The sequence below is a fragment of the Oratosquilla oratoria genome, chromosome 4, assembly GCF_046742065.1.
Source record: "Oratosquilla oratoria isolate Oo_2021 chromosome 4, ASM4674206v1, whole genome shotgun sequence".
Classification (NCBI taxonomy): Eukaryota; Metazoa; Arthropoda; class Malacostraca; order Stomatopoda; family Squillidae; genus Oratosquilla; species Oratosquilla oratoria.
In genome coordinates this window covers 76,153,003-76,176,593 of record NC_134780.1, presented here as the reverse complement: position 1 = coordinate 76,176,593, position 23,591 = coordinate 76,153,003, and the positions used below count along the sequence as shown (strand labels likewise).

Here is a 23,591-nt window from a genome sequence, read left to right as displayed (position 1 = left end):
TGGGGGGTGAGGTAGTATGTGTGAGCAAAATTTGATGCAGCCCGAAGGGATTTCTCCCCGTCTTCTCCTTTTATGCATGGGGGGACGGAGAGTGGGGGTCGCCGATTTAATGAAGCGGCCTTGCTGTGGATGTGCTGTGTCTTGCAACACTGCTTCTGACCCAGGGCAGTGGACAAGGTGCAGGGATGACCCGTCATCCAGGAGGTGCTAAGATGAGAGGGAGGGTGGAGGGGTGTGGAGTGTATTCAGGGATGGAATGGGTGGGAATGATTTTATGCCTTTTCTTTTTTGGCTACCTCCCTTGTAAGGGGAAAAAAGCCTTGGTATATGTATGTATGTATGCATTGAACTGAGCCCTATTGTAAAAGGATTGTGGTAGTACTTGCTCAGGCAACCAAAGCCCATCCTGGGGATTGGTACCACCTGCATAGAGCCGGTGATGTTTGTTGAAGTTTGGTCCCCCCAACTCTTGGGGATGGGGGGTGGTCCCACGACGAAAACGCTGCCACACCAGGACCTCTCTCACAGTTGTAGGCTGCTACTGAGGTGTACCATCTTTTCAGCCCCAGCACAAGGCAACTGTTGGGGCTGTACTTTTGAGAATGTGGCTTGTGACTAGGAAGCTTCCATAAATCACCATTGCCTGCCTCCCACACCATGCACTTTTACCAGTGCAATTCAGTTAGAAGTAGGAATAAATTATTGATAGATAGTTGGGGGAAAGTTTTGAATAACTAAATATGCTGCCAACCTCATTCACATGGACTTCCATGATGGACACTGACCTTGGGCCACCTTGTGGTGGTGAGAGCAATTAGCCAGGTCTGGAGGTACGCCAAGCCTCCGCCATATAGTGAATCGATTCACTGTTTTTATTAATTATTTAATTTTTCTCCTTTTTACAGGTATCAGCATGACTGTACTGTCACGACTGTGTTTTCTAAGTCGGCAAAGACTACAGGAGCCTTCTCAAATACAGTATGCTGTCAGATACAGAATTTTAAACAAGATACAATGCAGAAATTTGAGGCAGCCTCGTTTGAATCGGCGAGGGGGGATGAACCTTGCACCAGAGAGTTATGTTGAACTTTCAAATGAAAAAAGTATGGGACCAGGACTGCTAAAGAGCTTTCTGTTTAGCATTGGGTTTAGTGGTTGTGCTTTTGTTGGAGCAACGCTCTGGCAATATGAAAATATGCGTTCTAATGCAAAACTCCAATCATGGACAGGTTGGGCCAAGACACAGTGGAATCATGTGGAACAGTGGGAAAAAAAGAGTGGAGATTTGAAGAAACACCTCAAAAATTGGTGGAATGAGCTTCCTGATGGACAGAAAGTATTCTGGCCAATCTGTATTGCAAACTTACTGGTTTTTCTGAGCTGGCAACATCCAGGGCTACAACGAACTATGTTCAAATATTTCTGTGCAAATCCTGCAGCAAGAATTATGTGTTGGCCCATGGTTTTGTCCACATTTAGTCATTATGCTATCATACACTTTGGCATGAACATGTTTGTCCTAAACACCTTTTCATCAAGTGTGGGCAACGTGTTGGGGAAGGAGCAATTTTTGGCCATGTATTTGAGCGCAGGTGTCATGTCTTCCTTTGCCAGTTACATCTTCAAGGTGGGCATGCATATGCCAGGGCCGTCCCTTGGGGCATCTGGAGCCATTATGGGACTGCTTGGTTTTTTCTGTACCCAGTTCCCTGATGCACAGCTAGGCATTATCTTTTTACCAGGTGTGGTGTTTAGTGCTAAGACAGCGCTTACAGGGGTTATGTGTATGGATGCATGTGGTATTGCTTTCGGATGGCGTATGTTTGATCATGCAGCACATTTAGGTGGAGCCCTCTTTGGCTTAGCCTATGGTCTTTGGGGTCCAAGGTATATTTGGGGCAACCGAGAAACAGTTATGGTGAAGTGGCACCAGCTAAGGACAAAGTTTGATTCTTTCAGGAGAGAGAAATAGTGTGCTTGGGGAACTTGTAAGTAGCAAGAATGAAAATTAGACATCTCTTTTTAAAAATTATGGGAAATTTTGTTATATATATTTTTTACCTGTAAATGTTGTTTGGTAATTTAGGGTTACATTTGTTGTATGTAATTATTTTCAGTCATTACTGTTTTCATAATGTTTTGTAATTTATTTCAAATTTTCTGTACCAAGGAAGATTATAGAGATGTCTTACGTTTGGGTAGTGCTTAGTGAAGTTTCTGCCAAGGAAATGTTTATATTTTATAAATGAAGTTAAAATCATTGTAAATAAAAACATTAATAAAAAGGATGTTTGTATCTCGTGATTTTGCGGTTCCACAATTGTCCTGTATATTTATGCTAAAGCTGCATACCAGAGGTACCAATCATGTAAATATTTTGCATAAGAGAGGTGCATCTGACATTTGAATGCTTTATTTGTCAATAAATGCAACACTATGGAAGAAACAACATCAGAATGTGTCTAAACTATGTACAAAGTAACTGCCTTGGTTGACAGCAAGTGGTTGATGAGCCATATTGGCTGCTGATTAGTACAACTGGATATATCTCTTGTATCAAATGTTCACAGCACAACATTTGCTTCTTCAAGCCAAAGCCATTGTTTGTACTAAACCTTTTCATAAATAGGAAGGGAAAAAAATATAAAATTGGTGTGCAAATATGTCCTCTATTTACAATGCCAAAAGTTAACACAAGGCTTCAACAGTTCCTGGCTTGAGTGTTAAGACGTGCAAAGTGTTGAAAATGTGTACTTGAACAAATGGCGAGAATACACACAGCAAAACTTTTCTTGGTTGTATAATTGCCTATACAGTACCAAGCAATCTGCCATCAAGCTAGACATTATCAACTTAATGGACACATTGTAAACAAGGTGTGCATTGCAGCATTAAAATGATTATACTTTTCATGTTCTTAATCTAATACCTGCACCCACACAATGCTGCCTTCTGGAAGGACCTCTGGAGCTCCAAGGTCAAATGTGAGTAAGTACAATTTGTAAATGAATCTGACACAACCAAGCATAAAATAGTACATCAGGGGGTGGGGGGGCCAAATTTAATTATATAAATTGTATTGGCTTACTCTTACTATTAAGTTATAACTTTCAATTTTAAATTATGCTTCCTATAATTTAAATACAAAATAAATAGGCGATTGATATACTTAAAAACAAACCTAATATTGGTACTTTGGCTTTGATTGTTATCCAAGTACATTAGTTTTTCTTGTCCTTGTTACTTGGTTGGAAAACAAGGACAGGATCACATAGGTGACTGGTATTATATTTAAGCTGTAATAACAAGAGTATAATGTTACTCCCGACTGCATTAAGTATATAAGTAAGCATGTGGACTGAGACAGCACCACAAGCTAAGGATGCAAAGGGTGATGGCACCCGGAAGTAATATCACATGGATGGAGGTACTACAGAGTAACAAATGTGGTCAAATTTTTCCAGTCATGAAAGAAGGAGTACCTCTTCAAATAAATCATAAGTACTAAAGAAAATTATACAAGATTAGATCATTTTTTTTGGTTGATTTTTGGATAACTAATAATTCATTGTAAGAGCATACATTAAAGCATCACGTCTACCAGCATTTCTTCTATATAATTTTATGTAATATGCCTAACAAAAAAATATAATAATGTCCTTTTTTCATGACCATTTCAAACCCTAAACTTGGTTTGTTGTTATTGTTAGCCCCGATTGTGCATAGTAGAGTTGCTTGAGGTGGCATTTCAATGCTGATTACCAAAATGGTGAAAAGCAAGGCTATCCGTTTTGGGAGTTCAATGGTCAAGAATGCTACATGGCACACAACTGTACTCTTAGCCTGTTGAGATCACTCTCACATCAGTTTTTGATTGCTCCCAGAATCTCATGAAAAGAGAGTATCCATTTACTAAACCTGATCTTGGCAACTACCGAGTTCCACTCTGAATGTTATGTCCTAGGATCCCCTAATTTTACTTCGAGTCTTCCTGTAATCTAGAGACTATTTCTATTAGACATCAATTATAACAAGTAATTAGTTAAATTATTGTTTATACAAGTGGTTAAAAAAAAAGTGGAACACCAACTGAAATATTGAAGGCCTCATTGAATACTCTCAGACCATGGTATGAGTGGGGCACAACAAAGCATTAGCAAATGTCAAACTCAAGTTAAAAACATTGCATTTCTTGTTCTTATACCTTAAATAATCTTCAACTCTACACACAATACATCCCCACAATCAAGTATGTCATATGACAATCACAGTACCTGTAAAATCATACTATACCTACAGGAAACGGTGAATTTCACTATATACAGCTTTAAGAAAAACTAAATATCTTAATGAAACATATAAATGCTTTTAAACAAACCTTGCTCACCACCTTCAATGACCTTGTCTTTTCAGCTTTTTGACAATATTTTTTCAGATACACATTTTCATATTACCGAGCAACACAATGAAAAAAAAAATACAAATAATATTTAAGTAAGGTGTTGAGTGGGGGAGTGCATGATAAGCAAATCTCAAATTAATCTGAAGGTAGTTCAAAACATGTAAATGTTTTCCGTTTCAGCATACAGAGTACAACCTTTCTACACCACCTAGTGCGGAAGAAACCAAACGAAGAACAAATAATAATGGAGAAACAATAAAAGGGGTACAAAATGTATCCAAGGACACAATGTTCAGACTTACATGCAACATCATTCAAATTCATGTTACTTAACTCAATCAATAATGCCTACTAATGTACACCAAACCCTCTTTATTATGCCCTTTCCTACAAGGTGAGAATCCCTTATCCAGCATTCTCAAATCCTAAAGCCTCCATAATCTGGAAATTTTACTGATGGAAGTGCCATAAATGGAAAATTCCATTTTCACGGATAGACTGCAGTCCACACTACTGTATATGATCAAATAACCAAGAATGAATTGTGCAAACTTTGTATGAAATAATGTGTAAATAACCAATATAATATTTAAATGATGTAATGATTAACATCTTATATACTCACAAATGGTGTGCTAATTGTATAAAAAAGCAGTGCTATTGGAAGGACCATTCTAATTTTGGTAATTCACCTATTTACCATTGAACTACCCCTTAATATTTTCACTCGCCTGAAGTAGTTATTAAATGGAACATTATCATAACTTGAGTTATTGGTGAGTGAAACAAAACCGAGAGGGGAAGGCAAATTAGAGTGTGACCCACTCCCTGGGTCAGTTGCTGCATTGCTTCTGACCCAGGTATTGGCAGTGGTGGTGGTGATGGGAGGGGGGGAGGTGATGACCTTTCATCCACAAGGAATTAAGGTTTAAGGGAAAACAGATGTGTGTGGGATGGGTGCATACCTTGGCTGGCTACCTCCTATTTGGTACACAGATTGAATTTCAGTTTGGGAGTGATAGGTAGGTTGCTGGGACTGATGGGAGTGATGAAAGCATGGAAAGGAAAGGGTGGTTCTGCTGATACGCAAGATGTGTATGTGGTTAAATGGAAATAACTGTCAAGGATAATGCAAGTCAAAAAATGACTGGACTGGGAGATATGGGTGCTTGTATGAGTGAAGAAAGAGGCATTTTGGAATGATTAATGTGAGTTGTTGGACTAGTTTACCAAAGCTTTTCTCCTGGTTTGAATGAGTGTGTGAAGAATTTTGGAAGGAATGTGAATATAGGTGTGTTGGGGGATCTAAATAGTAGAGTAGGCAGTGGATGAAACAGGAGGGGAAGATGGTGTTCCAGGAAGGAACAAGCGGGGCGATGCTGGAGATGTGTACGAAAAGGGAAATTATAGTTTTCACTGTGTTAAATGATAATATCCAGTGTTTAAGAAACAAAATGCACATAGTGTCCACAATAAGTACAGGGTTTGAGTGCCATTGATTATAATGTTAAGGACCTCCATAATTTTTGCTTAAAGTGGCCTGGTCAAGTGGTCTACAAAACCCACTGTACATTGGGCAATACAGGCACTCGCCTCCTACATTCATATGGTGAGCCAGTTGATGTTTGTGGGTGATACTGGATCTGTGGCTGAGTATGGGGATAGATTACACCAGGTGGTGGTAAAATTTAGGTGTAAGAGAGAGTTGAAAGTAAACATAGGCAAAGGTAAAGTGATGAGGTAAGGAATTTGAGAGGAGAGACAGCTGACCAAAGAATGCTGAGATAGTTTGGGCATGTGGGAAACATGAGTGAGAAAAGAATAGCAACATGTATTTACCTAGTTGTATTTTACGGGACTAGAGCTATGCTCGTTTTGACCCGTTTTTGTATCTCTCCACATCCAGTTTGCTTTTGAATTCGTGTTCTGGCATTAACTGTTTCACTGTTCAATTTGTGTGGAAAGCAGAAAGTGGATGGAATGAATATAAGAGAAATACCAAGAATTAGGATGGACAAGGCAATGGATGCAAAAGGAGTGTCTATCAAACAAGGATGAGTGGGTCAGAGATAGGAGTTAATGGACAGTGGTTGTAAATTATGTGACAAGAGATGTTCTAGTCAGCTTCATATCTTTTTTGAGTAAATGAGGGGAGTAGGTGCCATGATATGAAGCGTTTGGGAGTAAACCAGCTCTCACTGTCAGTCCCTGCTATGAAGGTGCTGCCTTGCATTAGATCTAAACATGGTGGTGGTGGGGTACTAAGATTTAAGGAATAACTAAGGGATTTGGATGGCAGTCTGATGGATATACACTTAAACTTGCCCAAATCCTTTATAAGGGGTCTTATCACCCCCTCCCTTCTAAAATATACATATATATGCAAAATACATACACTTACCAAAGGCTTTTTCTTCCTTACAAGGGAAGTAACCAAAATCAAAGACATAAACCGCTTCCACCCATACTCCACTACCATTCACCATCCCTCCCTCCCTTTTTTTTTTTTGGCTTCTCCTGGATGATGGATCTTCCCTGCATTTTGCCCATTGCCCTGAGTCAGTAGCAATGGAGCAAGACACAGCACATCCACAGCAAGGCTACTTCATTTAATCATCGACCCCCCTCTCCATCCCCTTATGTATAAAAAGAGAAGACAGAGAGAAATCCCTTAGGGCTGTGTCAAATACCATTCACAAATCCCTCCACCCCCCCCATCCCACACCCACTCCCTTCCATACATCACATCATCATCCACATACCACCATTCTCAACTCACCCCTATCCTCTGTCTTCTCCCTTCATCAACAGACATTCCCCTCTTTCCCAATGCCCCTTTTACCCCATCCATCCATCTCATCCTTGGTCACCCCTTCGTGTTCACTCCACCCAACCTCTTTTACCAATCTTTCTTCACTCATTCTTTCCATGTGTACAAACCATCCCAATACTCTTTCATCAACCCTTTCTCCCAACTCCCTTTCCATCTCCGGTCTCCTCCTCACCTCATTTCTCACTCTATCCAGCCTAGTAACCACTACCATACTTCTCAGTCATTCCATCTCAAGCACATTTAAACTCTCCCTCTCTTATATTCCATGTATGCACAATAAATCAAATATATATCTATAACACTTCCAGTTCCAAGCATTTTGGATAAAGGATTTTCAACTTGTATAATGATTTTATCTTTTATTATTATTATAATTTTTTTTTTTGCAATCTTTGTATCAATGTAAACTGTTCATACTAACTTATGGCTGGCATAAAGATTTTTGGAACAAAAAGGGCATCATAGGTGGGTAGCAGCATCACCTAAACAGAGGGAATTGCCTGCTCCTCGCCACATAAACTGGGCTGTTATTCTATTGAAATTTGTCTGCTAAATGGATACAGATGATGCATCTTATGACATCTTGAGCTGGTTTGTTTTTCAGTTCTAATTTGTACTTTAGCAGAATGATGCTGGATTATCATAGTAAATAATATCTAAAAATGAATTATTTAATTAATTTTCACAAGGTAAAAACCATGTAAGTCATCAATGGAACTTGCATATTTACTGTCCATTTGGGGGACATCACCTACGTCTTCTGCATTCAATGATGTTGCTGTCTCTTGTGGCGTTATTGTATTAAAAACACTTTCTGCTACACAAATAATACATACTATATGGTGTTTTGATTTTCAAATTTTCTGTACTTTTATACATTATGAGTGGCCGGTTTCCTAGAGGCCCTGGGTCTCTAGCAAGAGAGAACTGGGGCAATGGATTGATTGACCATTACAGTAATTTTTCATTTTGATATGGATTTACAAAAATTCACATTATCTGTACTCACACATTCAGTAAAGCTGCGTACTAAAGCTTATCTATTACTGGTCCTACTGCACAAGAACTAACAAGTATGGGGATGTTTGTTTATTATGTGTAAAAATCTAGAGGTTTAGAGGTCCACCCTTCAGATTCAATACCCTATTGGCTATAATTTATATCCTTTGAGTTCCATCCAATTAGGCCATTATAGAGAGGGTTTAGTGTACTGTGTTTTATAATATTTTCTACTAATTTCAGTTACAGAGGCTTTCTTCTGCTGTGCTACTGTTATAACAGCTGACTCAATAGCTGGGGCTTCTAACTGCCAGCATGTCTCTCAATATATGGTGGCAGGGGGTGTGGCAACCCTGTATCCCCGACACAGGAATATTGATTGAATAGGTTTTAGTTGTTTATGATGTGGCCAAATGCTGACTTAGTCATCTCCATATGAGGAGAGGGCATGCATGCATGTGTGTGTGTGTGTGATTCACCACTATGGTATGTTAGACTTGTGAATGACAGCTATTACCCAGTTGGATGAGCTCAGAGCTCATATGTGGGCCCATGTATGGGTAATGCTGTATGTGTATGTCTACACACACACACACATCAACTGACCAAGATGCAACCACCACACAAGAAGACACAGGACATTATGCTATGCTGTCCTACATTTACTCATTCCAGACAGCAACACAAAATCTCACCACCAAGTGAATTCTATGCTGAAATGGTGGTTGTCACTGGTTTCCTTAGGGATGATGGTCTCTTGCAAAAGAGAACTGGAGCAACATAGTGATTATTAATCTTCAATCAATCTGTTGCCTCTGGTCTCTCCTGCAGAAGACCCCCAGCCTTCAGCTAACCAGCAACAGTGATTATATATATATATACATGTTACTTATTCAAGGCCAAATGGGGGAAATGCAGTAGGGACAATTTTAATACCAAACATCTTTAGTATGCTTTTCCATTGCACTTCCTCTCCTACAACACCAGATAATGGTAGGAGAATATATAAAACTTGCTCTTCTTTGGTTTGGGGCCACAAATTCTAAAGAACTTGCAGCTTAACGTAAGACACAGAGGATATGTCAGACATGCTGCTGATGACCCTTGTGATCACGGAATATGTGAAGCTGGAACCAAAATTTTGAATGCAACAAACTATTTGAAGAGACTGCCAAAGAAAAGATACATACATACTTTTGTATTGAACATCATTTTCTGACAGTGAACAAAAATTGCATTTAATTATCCAGCACCTTTTCCTATGCTGTCTCAATTAACCCAGAATAATAATTATGAAAGTGTAAGATAGTTCCTCAATAGGATATCAACCTAAACATATTTTTCATTAGTCTGACCTTTTTGAACTTAAAATTCAATTATACCGATTAGAAGCCATCTACCATGAGGACTGGCAATCCCTTTGTCCTCCATTCTGCTTTCTGATTACCCTCAGTTATCTATTCCTGTTATGGCAATTGCAGTGGCAGCAGCAGCAGCAGGTGCAATTGAGAAGAAATGGCAACATTAATGTACTGACCCCTGGAATGGCAAATCATCACACCCTATGCTATGGAACAGGAGTTGGATGAGGTACTGGAAGAGTTAATCACAGAAACATTGCAAAATAAGTAAAACAAAAATATCATAAGGCATCAAAAGCTATCTTTAAATTTGGCAACAAAATTAACAATATCTCACCAATATTTCTCCATAAATAATGGTGATTGTGAAAAAAGACCAACCCACTTCTAGGTGGTAGAATGATATTGAACCCTAAAATGTTTGTTACAGTTTATTTGTTCAGTATTGTTTACAAGGCATTTGGGCTGAGGCAATGAAAGCCCCAAAGTACTTCCTTGCCTCGTCCAACCCCCTAAACTACGCCAACACACACTGTGCATTCATCACAGACTGACCCTCAGCATCTGGGAGGTCTTTGGGATAGACGATGGGGATGCATCCTCTCCCAATTCTACACCAGCTGTCCTCTTGTATCCTCTACACAACAAACTCGACTATAAAACAGTTAGCACCACCTTCATCCACTTGCATCCCTGAACAGAGATAGGAATTCGTTGAGCCGACAATTGTTACTGCAAGACACATAGGGTGTGGGGGTAGGGTGGGGTGGGTGGGATGGAGGACCGGTTACTGCTGTTATGCGAGGGAAAGGCAAGGACGGGAATGGAGATTTGCAAGACAGAACTGTCTGGTGCCGATTGAAAGAGGATACCAATCCCCAATATATTTTTCAACAGGTAATTCTTAGCCTTTCTAGGTCTCATACTTTGTCTAAAAGCTAGAACTATTATTAGACATGAAATAAAAAATATCCTCTAGATTCATCCACTAATACATTCATATCTAACAATGGTATTATAGATGACTTATGTTCCTTTATTTTTTTTATTTTTTTATTTATTATTATTTTTTTTTTTCCTTTTTGGTTGACAATGAGAGGGACAAAGCTTGTACTGGAGGTTTGGTAAGCACTTCAAAGCCGAACCACAGACACAGACATAGTTGGTCATAAGGGAAACATTCCACACACTTCATAAGTAATCAAGTGTAACATAAACTCATTAGACTACAAGAAGAAAACTCAATGGATGGAAGTGGGGAGAGGCGGGTTCTCATGGCCATTATAAACAGGGAGAGCTCTGTTCACCCAAAAGCAGGTATTTGGTATAAATTTGTGTTGCATGTTATATGTTTGAGTATTCTGGGATTAGCTGGGACATTTTGTATTTGTGTAAAAGAAGAATGTTAGGTATCATATATATTTTCTTGGAGGGAGAAAAAAAAAAAAAAAAAAAAAAAAAAAAACTATACAAACCACAGGATGGAAAGTAGATATGCTCTGTTTGACTACAAAATGTTGGAGATAATGCACAGCTGCTGAAAACACCTACATTGATGTTCCAACTGAAAAGCATTGTGATTATCCCACTCAAATGGTATGCAAGGTTTTATTATAATAATAATACTTAATCACATTTCTCACTTCACAAAGCCTTTTTTGTTATCTCCCGTAAGTTGCACGCAAGCAACTAAATGCCTTGAAAATGGTATAAAAATTAAATTCAGGTGATCAAATAATCTAAAAGTGGGAGTTAGGAACACAGTAAAAGCTGCTCCTCAGCCTTGGCCAATTATGACAAAATTTTCATTACACTTTTTTTTTTTCTTTCTTTTCATTTTGGCCATGGACAGTGTGAGCAACATATCTGGCCACAATGCAATGATATGGATAATGGAATTATGTAATCATTTGAGAGATAGCGATAGAGATAGAGAGAAAGAGAGAGAGAGAGGAAAAAAAAAAACGAAAAAAAAGAGGAGAAAGAGAGAGAGAGAAAAAGATAAAGAAATAGTGCTTCCATGACAATCCCTGGTACAAAGAGTCACATGATCACAGCATACAGCATCAGAATTGGAGCTGACAGTAACTAGAGGAAGTTCTACATAGATTTCAACATTTTCAGCAAAATAATACAGATAATCATTTTCCTATACCATTAGTGAGGAACACCAGTATATAAATGAAAGCACAAAATAGTTCACTACAGTTTGAGGAGGATAACCAATGTCTTTTGTGTTGCATGACAGGAGGCACCTTGAGGATGACTCGTAATGCGATATGACGGGATGATCATGAAGCCATCACAGCCGGTAGTCCCGCCGTCTGCTACCCAGGCCACCAATAGATATGGCCTATACTATCCCTGGGCTTTCATCCACCACGCCAACATGCCCAACTCCCATACATTCCCAAATGTGGCACATAGACATGTGCTGCTCCAGCACATTCACCAGTAGATGCAATGACAGATGAGGTCTGATACCCATATACACTAATGCTCCTCAAAGTCCACGGACACACTTGCCAATCAACTTCAACACTAAATAGATGGTGATATCCAGCCAGGCCACGCTCCAATCATCTTGACTGAGGTATAATTTGGTGGTCCTTAGTTCATGCCATTCCTCCTGGGGGAGCTCACACTCTCACATTCTGTTCCAGAAAACAAGAATCACTATTTTTTTCTTGCCCAACAGTGTCAAAAAATGAAATTATTTTCTTACTTTAAAATGCCAATATATACTTCAGAATTTTATACAAATGTTTAACCCCTTCCATATGAATTAAATATCTGCATGCACATTACCAGCCTGATGTACAATGATACATCACGATACACACATTATAAAATATAAAGTTACAACTGTTATACTCATTTTCTTTCAATCTGAATTCAGTGAGACCTCTCATTAACGGACGTAAATTAGCTGTGTTTGTGGTGTTTTTGGTGTTTTTGGTGCTTTTGTTTAGTGCAAGGGTTCTCAGCCTTACTTGGCTCATTCACCCCTTTCACCATTTGTCTGAATGTCATTCCCCCCTCCTTTCCAAGATTGCCTGTTTCAAAAAGTGCATTCTAATATGCAAATATTACTAAAAACCCTTTTATTTTTTCCAAATTAGTATATATTTTTCCCATATTAGTATAATTCCAGCCCAGGTGACAGGCCAGATAGGCCAAAACCTATAATTCCTTTCCTCACCGCGTAAACTGACTGTGGTCACAAATCACCCCCAGAAAACCCAAAATTCCCCCCCTGGGGATGAATTTCACCCCTAATGAGAACCCCTGGTTTAGTGCGTGCAATCACTATGCCACCCAAAAACCATTCCAAATCAACGGATTATTCACATCAACGGACACCGTTACCCCCCGTTTAGTCCGTTAATGAGAGGTAGTACTGTACTTATAACCACAGAAAAAGTGACCAAGCCTGTTCACAGAATACGGGGTTCACTTAGCTACAACTAAAAAATATATATAATCAGGACACCAACACTGGCATCCTAGTATACTCACTCACACCTCATGACACCTTTGTAGGCATCATCATATTCTAGGGGGTAAGGGTCAAAGCTCACACCCACCTGACACTCATCCAAAATCCAATATATACAAATCACAATCTGAATTATACATGGAACTTTACAACCTATAAATATCACTATCAATATGACTGATTTCATAGCAGGTATTGTATTATCATAAGTTTCTTCTGTACTTTGATAATCATCATTGATCTATTCTGACATTCTCAACTTCCTTAGCTTTCTTAGAAAATGAAAATGTTTCCTTTAGGACACACCTGGGTAGCTTGTGGCTGAACACCATTTGACGCCTCACCCTTCTTCACCTCCGTGTGAGGCCCTCCAGGCCCTCCATCACCTCCACTCTTCATGAGCCCACGGGAAGCCAGAAAACTGAAAAATTAACCCTTTCAATTTGTAGCATTAACTATGTATACTGTACATATACCAAAGGCCCTTTCCCCCTTATAAAGGGGGTGGCCAACTCAAAAACATAAACCCACCCTTTACCCATCTGTCACCCCCTAGTGTGATTATGAAAATAACATTGTAATCTCATGAATACATATACATGATTAAGATAAATTAACATTATATTTCATTAGTATGGTTAATGCATAGTTATAAGTAGTTGTATGTACACACATACTGAATGTTGAGAGGTATGTTTTGCATGTCACACAGGACCACTGGTGTGATTCACCTTGTGGTGTAAGTAATACATTTCAGACAAAATCAATCAATGTCCCTAACATATTTCTATTGTGACATCACAAAGTCGCTATATATAAACAAACACTGAAGGGTGTGCAACAGTTGATATGTAGTTCCCCAAGAGACAGACCTGTTCCATTCTATACTGGCTCCTATGTGATCATGGTCAAATCTCCTTGCACAACAGAGATTGTTTTGATTTCTCCTATATCGACTCCTAGCTAATCGTGGTCAACTCCCCATATGAGAGATATCTCTGTCACCTTTCAAATATCTACCCTCCTGGTAGATTGTCTATGCCCTTAGCAGTGGACTCCTCGTATGTGATGAATATCCCCATCACCTTTCAAATATCTACCCTTCTGGTATATTGTCAACACCCCTGGCAGTGGACTCCCTGTATGTAACTGATATTCTTGTCACCCCTCAAATATCTACCTTCCTGGTAGACTGTTAACACCCATGGTAGTGGACTTTCCAAATGTAACAGAAATCCTTTCCTTCACAAAAACTTAACTACATACATGTACCAAAGGCTTTTTCCCCCCTTACAAGTGGGGTAGCCAAAAAACAAAGGCATAAAAACCACTCCCATCCATTCATCCCCTACATACTCCACTCCCCTCCACCCTCTTATCTTGGCAACTACTAAGACCCCCTTTCCATCCCCTCATGCAGAAAAAGAGATGGGGACAAATCATTCTGGACTGTGTCAAAATATTGACACACAACCACTCCTTAACCCCCCCACCCCCACCTACTCCCTTCCATGCATCACAGTATCATCCATATACAACCATTCTCCACTCACCCCTATCTTCTGTCTTCTCCCTTCCTTCCTCAAAAGACATCCCCTTCTTTCTCAACGGCCCTTTTAGGTATTTTATGGTATTTACATATATTTTATGGTATTTTACATTATGGAATTCATTGGTTTTATAAAATGCTTTAGGTAATTTATGGTAATTCCAATATGAATAAAAATTTGAGCTTTCACATTTCTGTTTTTTACATGATTTTGTTGAAATATAATTTTATTCATGGTGCTCAAATATTACTGCACTCAATTGTCTTGCGCTCAGAAGTCGGCTCACGAAAAGTGTCACATCCTTCTCGCTAATGCAGGGAAACATTACTGAAGTAATTAAAGCCTAAGACAGTGACATAAACGAGTCCACACTCATCCAAAAACCCATTTGTTGTCTTTTCTAACTTACCTCTTTCTTCACACTGGATTATCCTGGTTCCCCACTCATGGAGTAAATTTATTCTGTTTCATTAAATGATGACTCTCCTCTCATCTATTCAAAAGCTTACACAATTAACAAGAAGAAATCTCTTCACCAATTAATTATCCATTCACAACTACTCTTTCTCTCTAAGAGAGAGAGAGGCGGGAGGGGTCTGAGTTAATGCACACACCCATACCAAAACAGCCACTCTTCCCAACCTCCCATCTCAGCACCTTGAGAATAGTGTTGTCCTGACCACCTACACCACATTACTTGGGCCGAATACAATGCAGTGAGGCACAGTTCCATTGCAGGGCTTAACACCCTGGCCTGGCTTACCTCCACAGCTTTCAACAAACAAGTTTCTTAATTTCAATTATGCACACAAAAAAATAGATTAAAAATAGAAGCTATGAACAGATGCAAGCAAACCAAAATATGTCAACAAGTCAAGCACTCACCTGAAGTTCTCCACAAGATTTTGTGTGTTCTCCTCCTCCTCCTCCTCTTTCTCCTCCTCCTTCTCTTTCTCCTCTTCCACAGCACAGGAAACTTGACTACTGTCACTACAGGTACTGCTGCTGTTGTCATGGCTGCTATGGGAGCCATCATGCACATCAAACCAAATCAATGCACCAAAAGGAAAGGACACTTTCATGTTAGTTATGGCTAAGCACACAAAAGATTAAAAAGTAGACCTTTGTTATCCTATCACCCTTAAACATTATGTGTTGGCCATTGCCTTATTAACCCTTTAACTGTGATTGGACAAGTCTGCCTTTTTCATCACTGACTGATCTCTGACTAAAGTTCACAACTGCCAAAACATGTTTTGATTCATTGAAACACTTAAAAAAATAAATAAATAAGAAATAAATAAAATAGAATAAATAAATAAAACACCAAAGGCCTATTACCCCTTACAAGGGAGGTAGCCAAAGTCAAAAAGCATATATCCATCCCCACCCATTTCATCCCTACATACTACACTCCCATTCATCACCCCTTCCTCCCTCTTTTCTTGGTTCCTCCTGGATGATGGGTCATCCATCTTGCCCACTGCCCTGGGTCAGAAGCAATGCAGCAAGAAACAGCACATCCACAGCAAGAGCGCTTCATTTAATCGGTGACCACCCCCTCTCTGTCCCCTCGTGCAGAAAAAGAAAAGATGGGGAGAAATCATATCGGGCTGTGTCAAAATATCATTCACCCATACTCCCTAACCCCCCATCCCCCACCCACTCCCTTCTAAGCATCATAGTATCATCTATACACAACCATTCTCCACTCACCACTATCTTCTGTTTTCTCCCTTCCTTCTCCAACAGACATCCCTCTATTTTCCAACACCCCTTTTACCCCCATCCATCCATCTCATCCTTGGTCACCCCCTCATATTCACTCCCTTCCCTCTGCCTTCCACACTTCTTTTACTAATTTTTCTTCACTCATTCTTCATAATATATATATATATATATATATATATATATATATATACATATATATATACATATATATATATATATATATATATATACATGTACATATAGATATATATATATACATATATATATATATATATATATACACACATATATAAACACACACACACACACACATATATATATATAAATATATATATATATATATATATATATATATATATATATATATATATATATATATATATATATACATATATATATAAAATAATAATATCTCAATTCTGGGAGTTTTCCAACCAGAAACCTAAGGTTTGGGTCATTTAATGTGCATGGATTTGGTACAGATGAGAGTAAAAGGGAAGAGATAGGCAGTATGTCTGTGAGAAGATGGTTGTGTTGGCATTGATTGAAACTAAGTTGAAAGGGAGGGGCTAGTTTCAGCTTGGGAGTGTATTTGGGAGGGTCTCTGGAGTGAAAAAAGAATGAGAGAGAGAAGGGGTAGCTATACTAGTAAGTGAGAAGATAGGTAAACATGTGGAGTGGAAGATTTCGTCAAGGTTAATGTGGATGAAGGTGAAACTGGAAAGGGAGATGTGGGTTTCCATAAGTGCACATTGGTCTAGTAGCGAGAAGAATGTAGAGGAAAGTGAGGTTTTTTGGATAGATTAAATGAGTGCATAGAGGGTTTAGGGCGAAATGTCAATGTAGTGGTATTGGGAGACCTTAATGCTAGGGTAGGAAATGAACCGACAGATGGAGTGGTTGGGAAGTGTGGTGTTCCAGGAAAGAATCGTAGTGGAGAGTTGAAAATGTGTCTAGAAAGAGATCTGATGATAGTAAACAGAGTTTAGGAAGAAAGTCAAGCATAAGTACACATAGGAGAGGGTGGTGGATGGGTGGTAGATAGGGTGTTAATGGACTATATAGTGGTAACCAGAAGAATAGTACCTGAAGAGTTAAGGATGTACATGTTCTAAGGGGAGAGAGTGGGGGAATATCAGATCATTTTTGGTGGAAGGTAGTTGAGAGTGGAGGATAGATGGAGAAAGAGGAAAAGGATAGAATATAGGGAGGTGCTTAAAGTAAACTGCTTAAATGAGAAAGAAAAGGAGTATAAGAAGAAACTGAGAAGTGGGAGGGAGTGAAGGATAGAGTAGAACTAGGAGTGGAGGAGCAATGGGAATGGTTCAAGGAGTCACAAGGTATGCAAAGATGGTGTGTAGGACATGGAGGAAGGGAGGAAATAGAAGGAAGGGTAGTGAGTGGTGGGATGAAGAAGCAAAGAGAGCTGTAGAAGAGAAGCAAGCATTCACAGATTGGTTACAAAACAGGACGAAAGAATCACATGAGGGGTACAGAGAAAAAAGAAGAGAAGTAAAGCATAAGATAAAGGAGGCAAAGAGGAGAGTAAATGTGAAATGGGGTAAGAGTATGACAGAAAATTTTGAAAGTAATAAAAAGATGTTTTGGAAAGAAATTAAGAGAGGAAGAGGAGGCAAATCAAGTAGAAGGAAAGGTAAAAGGTGCAGATGGAGAGATGATAATGGAAGAGATGGCAGTAAGAGGAAGATGGACAGAGTATTTTAGGGGGTTGAAGGAGTGATTGTGCTAACAGCAATGTATGGGGCTGAAACATGGAACATAAGAGAGGAAGAGAGGAGTTTGTATGTGTTTGAGATGAGGTACCTGAGAAGTATGATAGGGGTTACTAGGCTGGATAGAGTGAGAAACCAGGAGGTGAGGAGGAGAACAGGGGTGGAAAGGGAGTTGGGAGATAGAGTTGATGAAAGAGTATTGTGATGGTTTGGACACATGGAAAGAATGAGTGAAGAAAGACTAGTAAAAGAGGTGTGGAAGGCCAAGGTGGAGGGAGTGAATATGAGGGGGTGTCTGAGAATGAGATGAATGGATGAGGTAAAAGGGGCATTGAGAAAGAATGGTTAAAGGATGAAGTAGAAGACAGAAAGAGGGTGAATGGAGAGGGTGGATAGTGATTATGAAAGGGTTGTTGGATGGAGGGGTTAATGGTGAAAAATGAAAAGGGAAATAAAGGGTGGAGAGAGTAGGGGGGGGATGAAAAAAATGAAGCAGTGTGGATGGATGGTGTTGGGACAGTGTGTGTATAAGGGATTTTGACAAACCCAAAGGAGAGCATAAGGGGATGGGGGGAGAGGGGGATCACAGATTAAATGAAAGCAGCCTTTGTGGGATGTGCTGTGTCACTGCTTCTGAAACCAGGGCAGTGAGGGATATGCGGGATGACCCATCATCAGGGGAGTTAAGAGGGAGGGGGTGAAGGGATGAGTGGAGTATATGAGGATGGAATGGGGTACATGTATATAAATGGGATTTTTCCTTTTTTTATAAGTGGTATAGTCTGGATTATGGGTTTTTTTTTTTGCTACCTTTGTAAAGGGGAAAAAGCCTGGTATTTTCAAAGAAAAAAACAAAAGTTCCAAGACTTACAATCATTTCACTAATAGTGAAGACATCTCTTATCATACTTCAGTATGATACATGGGCAATTGTGGTTACAAAACCAATACATTTCAAGATATAAACAGTGAATAACTTGAATTTGGCCAAGTAACCTGATTTTAATTTTTGACAAACTTTTATATATATTTGGTGTTAAATATCACTACTTTTAAAACATATTTCTAATGAAACCTAATTATTAGAAAGATTTCTTTCTCATAAATGACTATTTCCTATTTTGATACATTTGCTAGAACACCCCTAAAATACACTTGTGTATACCACTAACATCAATCCCCTTAGTAAAAAGATAATATTCTTGAGCTACATAAGACATAATCCTGCAATCACAAGAATCTTGAGCGTTAAAGGGTTAAGTGTAAAGTAATTCTTATATCTGCTGACATCAGCACAATGCTAATTCATCTACTCTATGTGCATGCACTACACTAAAGAAAAACAGAAAAAAAAAGGTTAAAAATTTAATACAGTAGTCTCTCATGTTTGAAATTGGTGGGTACACCATGCTAATAAAACAAAAATTATTAAAACTCCTCCGGGTGTTGACTGGATGCTAACATGATGTTTTGGGATGCCCCTATCATAGCCACACATCATTTGTCTATGGTAGTTTGGGTCATTAGATATGTACAGATATGGTACAGATAAACATCCAAGGGAAGAAGAAATTGGTAGTATGTTTGTGAGAGGAAAGGTAGATATGCTAGCACTGAGTTAAACTAAAGTGCTGTGTCTTGCGACACTGCTTCTGACCCACGGCAGTGGACAAGGTGCAGGGATGACCCGTCATCCAGGAGGTGCTAAGATAAGAGGGAGGGTGGAGGGGAGAGGAGTGTATTCAGGGATGGAATGGGTGGGAATGATTTTATGCCTTTTTGGCTACCTCCCTTTTAAGGGGGAAAAAGCCTTGGTATATGTATGAGAGGAAAGGATGGGTTGGAGTTTGGAATTGTGATGGGTAGGGTGTCAGGATGAGGGGGCAACTGAGGGAAGGAAAGGCACTCTTGGCAAGAGATGTGATTGGCAAATGTGTGGCGGAGAGGGAAGTGTCTTGAAAGATAATGTGGACAAAAACAAACTTCCTTGGTGGGAGTTGATCCCAGGGGTGGAGGAAGCACTACTTGGGAGGTGGTGAGGCATCAACTATCTTCCAGGAAGGAGAACCTCATCCTACTAGAAGGCTTATACTATGAAAAAGTACGTTAGACAGCAACGGCAACAACAGGGCACCATTACAAAAGAATGGGTTACTACCGTGTCTCTCCTGTGGCATTTTACATGTACAATTCATTACTGTTCTGCATTATAAAGTGCTGAGGATTTAAGTTTCTTAAGCCTTTAAACACCAAAGATGAGAGACTACTGTTATCATTATAACCAATATAAGTAACTACGGTCTTTGACACCATGAAAAAGCAGGGGAGAAAGAGAGAGACTGATAGGAAGAGAAAGAAAATTACACAATAAATTTAAACAATTCTACATAAAAAAAAAACACACACATTAAAGCATTAGTACTATTTCAAGCCCCCTATGGCTAACCTATTAAAATTATCTCTTTACCATTCACTGCATCACCGTGCACTCACTCACCTTTCGTTCTTTGTATCTTTTGAATCGTCGGCAGCCATCATGTCTGCCTCTTCATAATTTGCATTGGTAAAATCAGCTTTAAACTCCACCTGTGCCTCACTGGAGACTGCACCTGAAAGAATCAATGAGTGAGCATCCCCTCAACACATTAAAATACATACATAAACCAAAAAGGCTCTCATATGGGATGTGGCCAACCAAGACCTATCTTTCACTAATCCTACGCCCACCTCTTGTCCCTTCTATCTTATATCATTGTAGATGAAGGGTCATCCCTGTTGTCTGCCCACTGCTCTGGTTCAGAAGCAATACAGCAAGACACAGCACCTTCATAGCAAGACTCAACAGCTGAATCTGGTTTACCCCCACTGTTTCATTACATGATCATCTTCTTTTCCCATCGACTTGAGAAATTAAAGCAGATAAAATCAAAACCCTCCAGGCTACCTCAATTTTTCATCCATTCACAATCATCTACTTTCATCTATCTCCTGCTCTCCTCCTTCCCTGCTTGATAGACATTCCCTTTGTACCCACGCCCACCTTCATCCTATCTATCCTAGACCTTCCCTAGTTCACTCCATCCATCTCTCCCTTCCAAATTAATTTGATCTTTCTTCAGATGAGGGTTAAAGGGAAGAGATAGGCATTATGTTTGTGAGAAGAAAGATGGATAAGGGGACAGAGAGGGGGGATCGCTGATTAAATGAAGCAGCCTTGCTGTGGATGTGCCGTGTCTTGCTACATTGCTTCTGACCTAGGGCAGTGGGCGAGATGCAGGGATGACATGTCATCCAGGAGGAGCCAAGAAAAGAGGGAGGGAGGGAGGGGGTGGTGAATGGGTGTTGAGTATATGGGGATGTAATGGGTGGTATTGGATTTATGCCTTTGACTTAGGCCACCTTTCTTGTAATGGGGGGAAAAAGGCGTTGGTATGTGTATGTTTGAAAAACTCGTTTGTTGGAAAATGAACAGGAAAGGGAAACAAATTCTTTTATTTGTCATGCTATCTTTCCAACAGAACCCCCTCCTCATCCATACATATACCAAAGGCTTTTTCCCCCTTATAAGGGAGGTAGCCAAAAAACAAAGGCATAGAAACCACTTCCACCCATTCCATCCCTATCACACTCTACTCTGTCATCCAGGAGGTGCCCTCCTCATCCATTTGCAATAAATTATGAACCAGATCAAAAAACATTCCTTCATCCATCTACAATCTCCCTTAATTCACTCCAATCTTTCCATCACTTTTCTTTATTTGAGTCATTCCACATGCACTTAAAGACCACCTTATCCATCCACCTCATCTTCACTAATGTTCTATGAAGTGTTGCCTCTTTATTAAAACCTTTTAACATTTGTTGAGTGAAGTACGAGTAGTGTGCTGGTGGAGTTGCCTTCTTTGAATCCATGCTGATTTGGGAAGTATTTGAATTCTCATTCTCCTTAGGGTAATTCTTCCCATCACATAAACAAAGTCCATAGGATATGGATAAATATATATATATATATACACACACACACACACACACACACACACACACACACACATATATATATATATATGCATAAGTAACCACTAGGAAAAGTAAACTAACAAAGCAGAGCGCTTTCGTATAATTACATCTTCAGTGCAGATACAAAGAAGATGTAATTATACGAAAGCGCTCTGCTTCGTTAGTTTACTTTTCCTAGTGGTTACTTACGCATTTGTGAACACACGCTCCTAGTGTTTTTATTGCAGAGATATATATATACATATATATATATATATATATATATATATATATATATGCTAATAAGAACACGGGTACGTGTGTTCACTTATGCAAAGTAGACCACTTGGAAAAAGAAACTAACGAAGCAGAGCGCTTTCGTATATTACATCTTCAGTGCAACAAGTACATAGTGATAGGAATACATAGACAATATATACATACATACATACATATACCAAGGCTTTTTCCCCCTTACAAGGGAGGTAGCCAAAAAGGGAAAGGCATAAAAACACTCCCACCCATTTCATCCCTACATACACTCCACACCCCTCCCACCCTCCCTCTCATCTGAGCACCTCCTGGATGACGGGTCATCCCTGCACCCTGCCCAACGCCCTGGGTCAGAAGCAGTGTCGCAAGACACAGCACATCCACAGCAAGGCCGCTTCATTTAATCGGCGACCCCCCTCTCCGTCCCCCCTTGCATATAAGGAGAGGACGGGGAGAAAATCCCTTCGGGCTGCGTCAAAATTTATTCACACATACTACCCCACCCCCCACCCCCCTGCCCATTCCTCCTCATGCAATCACATCATCATCCATATACAACCATTCTCCACTCACCTCTGTCTTCCGTCCTCTCCCTTCCTTCCTCAACAGACATTCCCCTCTTCCCCAAAGCCCCCTTCACCCCATCCATCCACCTCATCCTAGGACGTCCCATCATGTTCACTCCCTCCACATCTGCCTTCCATACCTCTTTTACTAGTCTTTCTTCACTCATTCTTTCCATGTGTCCAAACCATCCTAATATTCTTTCATCAACCCTATCTCCCAAATCCTTTTTCACCCCTGTTCTCCTCCTCACCTCCTCATTTCTCACTCTATCCAGCCTAGTAGCCCCCACCATACTTCTCAGACACCTCATCTCAAACACATTCAAACTCCTTCTCTCTTCTTCTCTTATGTTCCACGTTTCTGCCCCATACAGTGCTGTTGGCACAATCACTCCTTCATACAGTCTCCTCTTCGCATCATATACATGATACAAAGGAACCAGGACAGTTTGAATAAGCGTACCGACCAATTACCCCCTAGAGAGCGGAAGGTCATTGTCAATTATCTTACGATGGTCGGGCGACATCAGGTCACAGTCGCCAAGGAGAGCGGAAGGTCATTGTCAATTATCTTACGATGGTCGGGCGACATCAGGTCACAGTCGCCAAAGAGAGCGGAAGGTCATTGTCAATTATCTTACGATGGTC

General features: G+C 39.8%; 2 protein-coding genes across 18 annotated transcripts in view; one reads left to right on the top strand and one right to left on the bottom strand.

The window, feature by feature from the left end:
• Positions 1-11,069, top strand: part of LOC143024915 (presenilin-associated rhomboid-like protein, mitochondrial) — a 40,466-nt gene extending 29,397 nt beyond the window's left edge. For 3 of the 5 annotated variants that reach the window (XM_076184375.1, XM_076184376.1, XM_076184377.1), the window contains exon 2: positions 906-11,069. In XM_076184375.1, coding sequence (XP_076040490.1) covers positions 906-1,972 — 1,067 coding nt within the window. In that variant the 3' untranslated portion in view covers positions 1,973-11,069. The remainder of the gene's footprint in view (positions 1-905) is intronic. The other 2 variants (XM_076184378.1, XM_076184373.1) reach the window with 1 other exon arrangement.
• Positions 11,017-23,591, bottom strand: part of fmt (phosphatase 6 regulatory subunit 1-like protein fmt) — a 61,474-nt gene continuing 48,899 nt past the window's right edge. For 10 of the 13 annotated variants that reach the window (XM_076184356.1, XM_076184357.1, XM_076184358.1 and 7 more), the window contains 4 exons: positions 20,606-20,717; positions 15,530-15,664; positions 13,401-13,515; positions 11,017-12,249 (listed from right to left, as the gene is read on the bottom strand). In XM_076184356.1, the coding sequence (XP_076040471.1) occupies positions 12,235-12,249; positions 13,401-13,515; positions 15,530-15,664; positions 20,606-20,717 (377 nt within the window). In that variant the 3' untranslated portion in view covers positions 11,017-12,234. The remainder of the gene's footprint in view (positions 12,250-13,400; positions 13,516-15,529; positions 15,665-20,605; positions 20,718-23,591) is intronic. The other 3 variants (XM_076184352.1, XM_076184364.1, XM_076184360.1) reach the window with 2 other exon arrangements.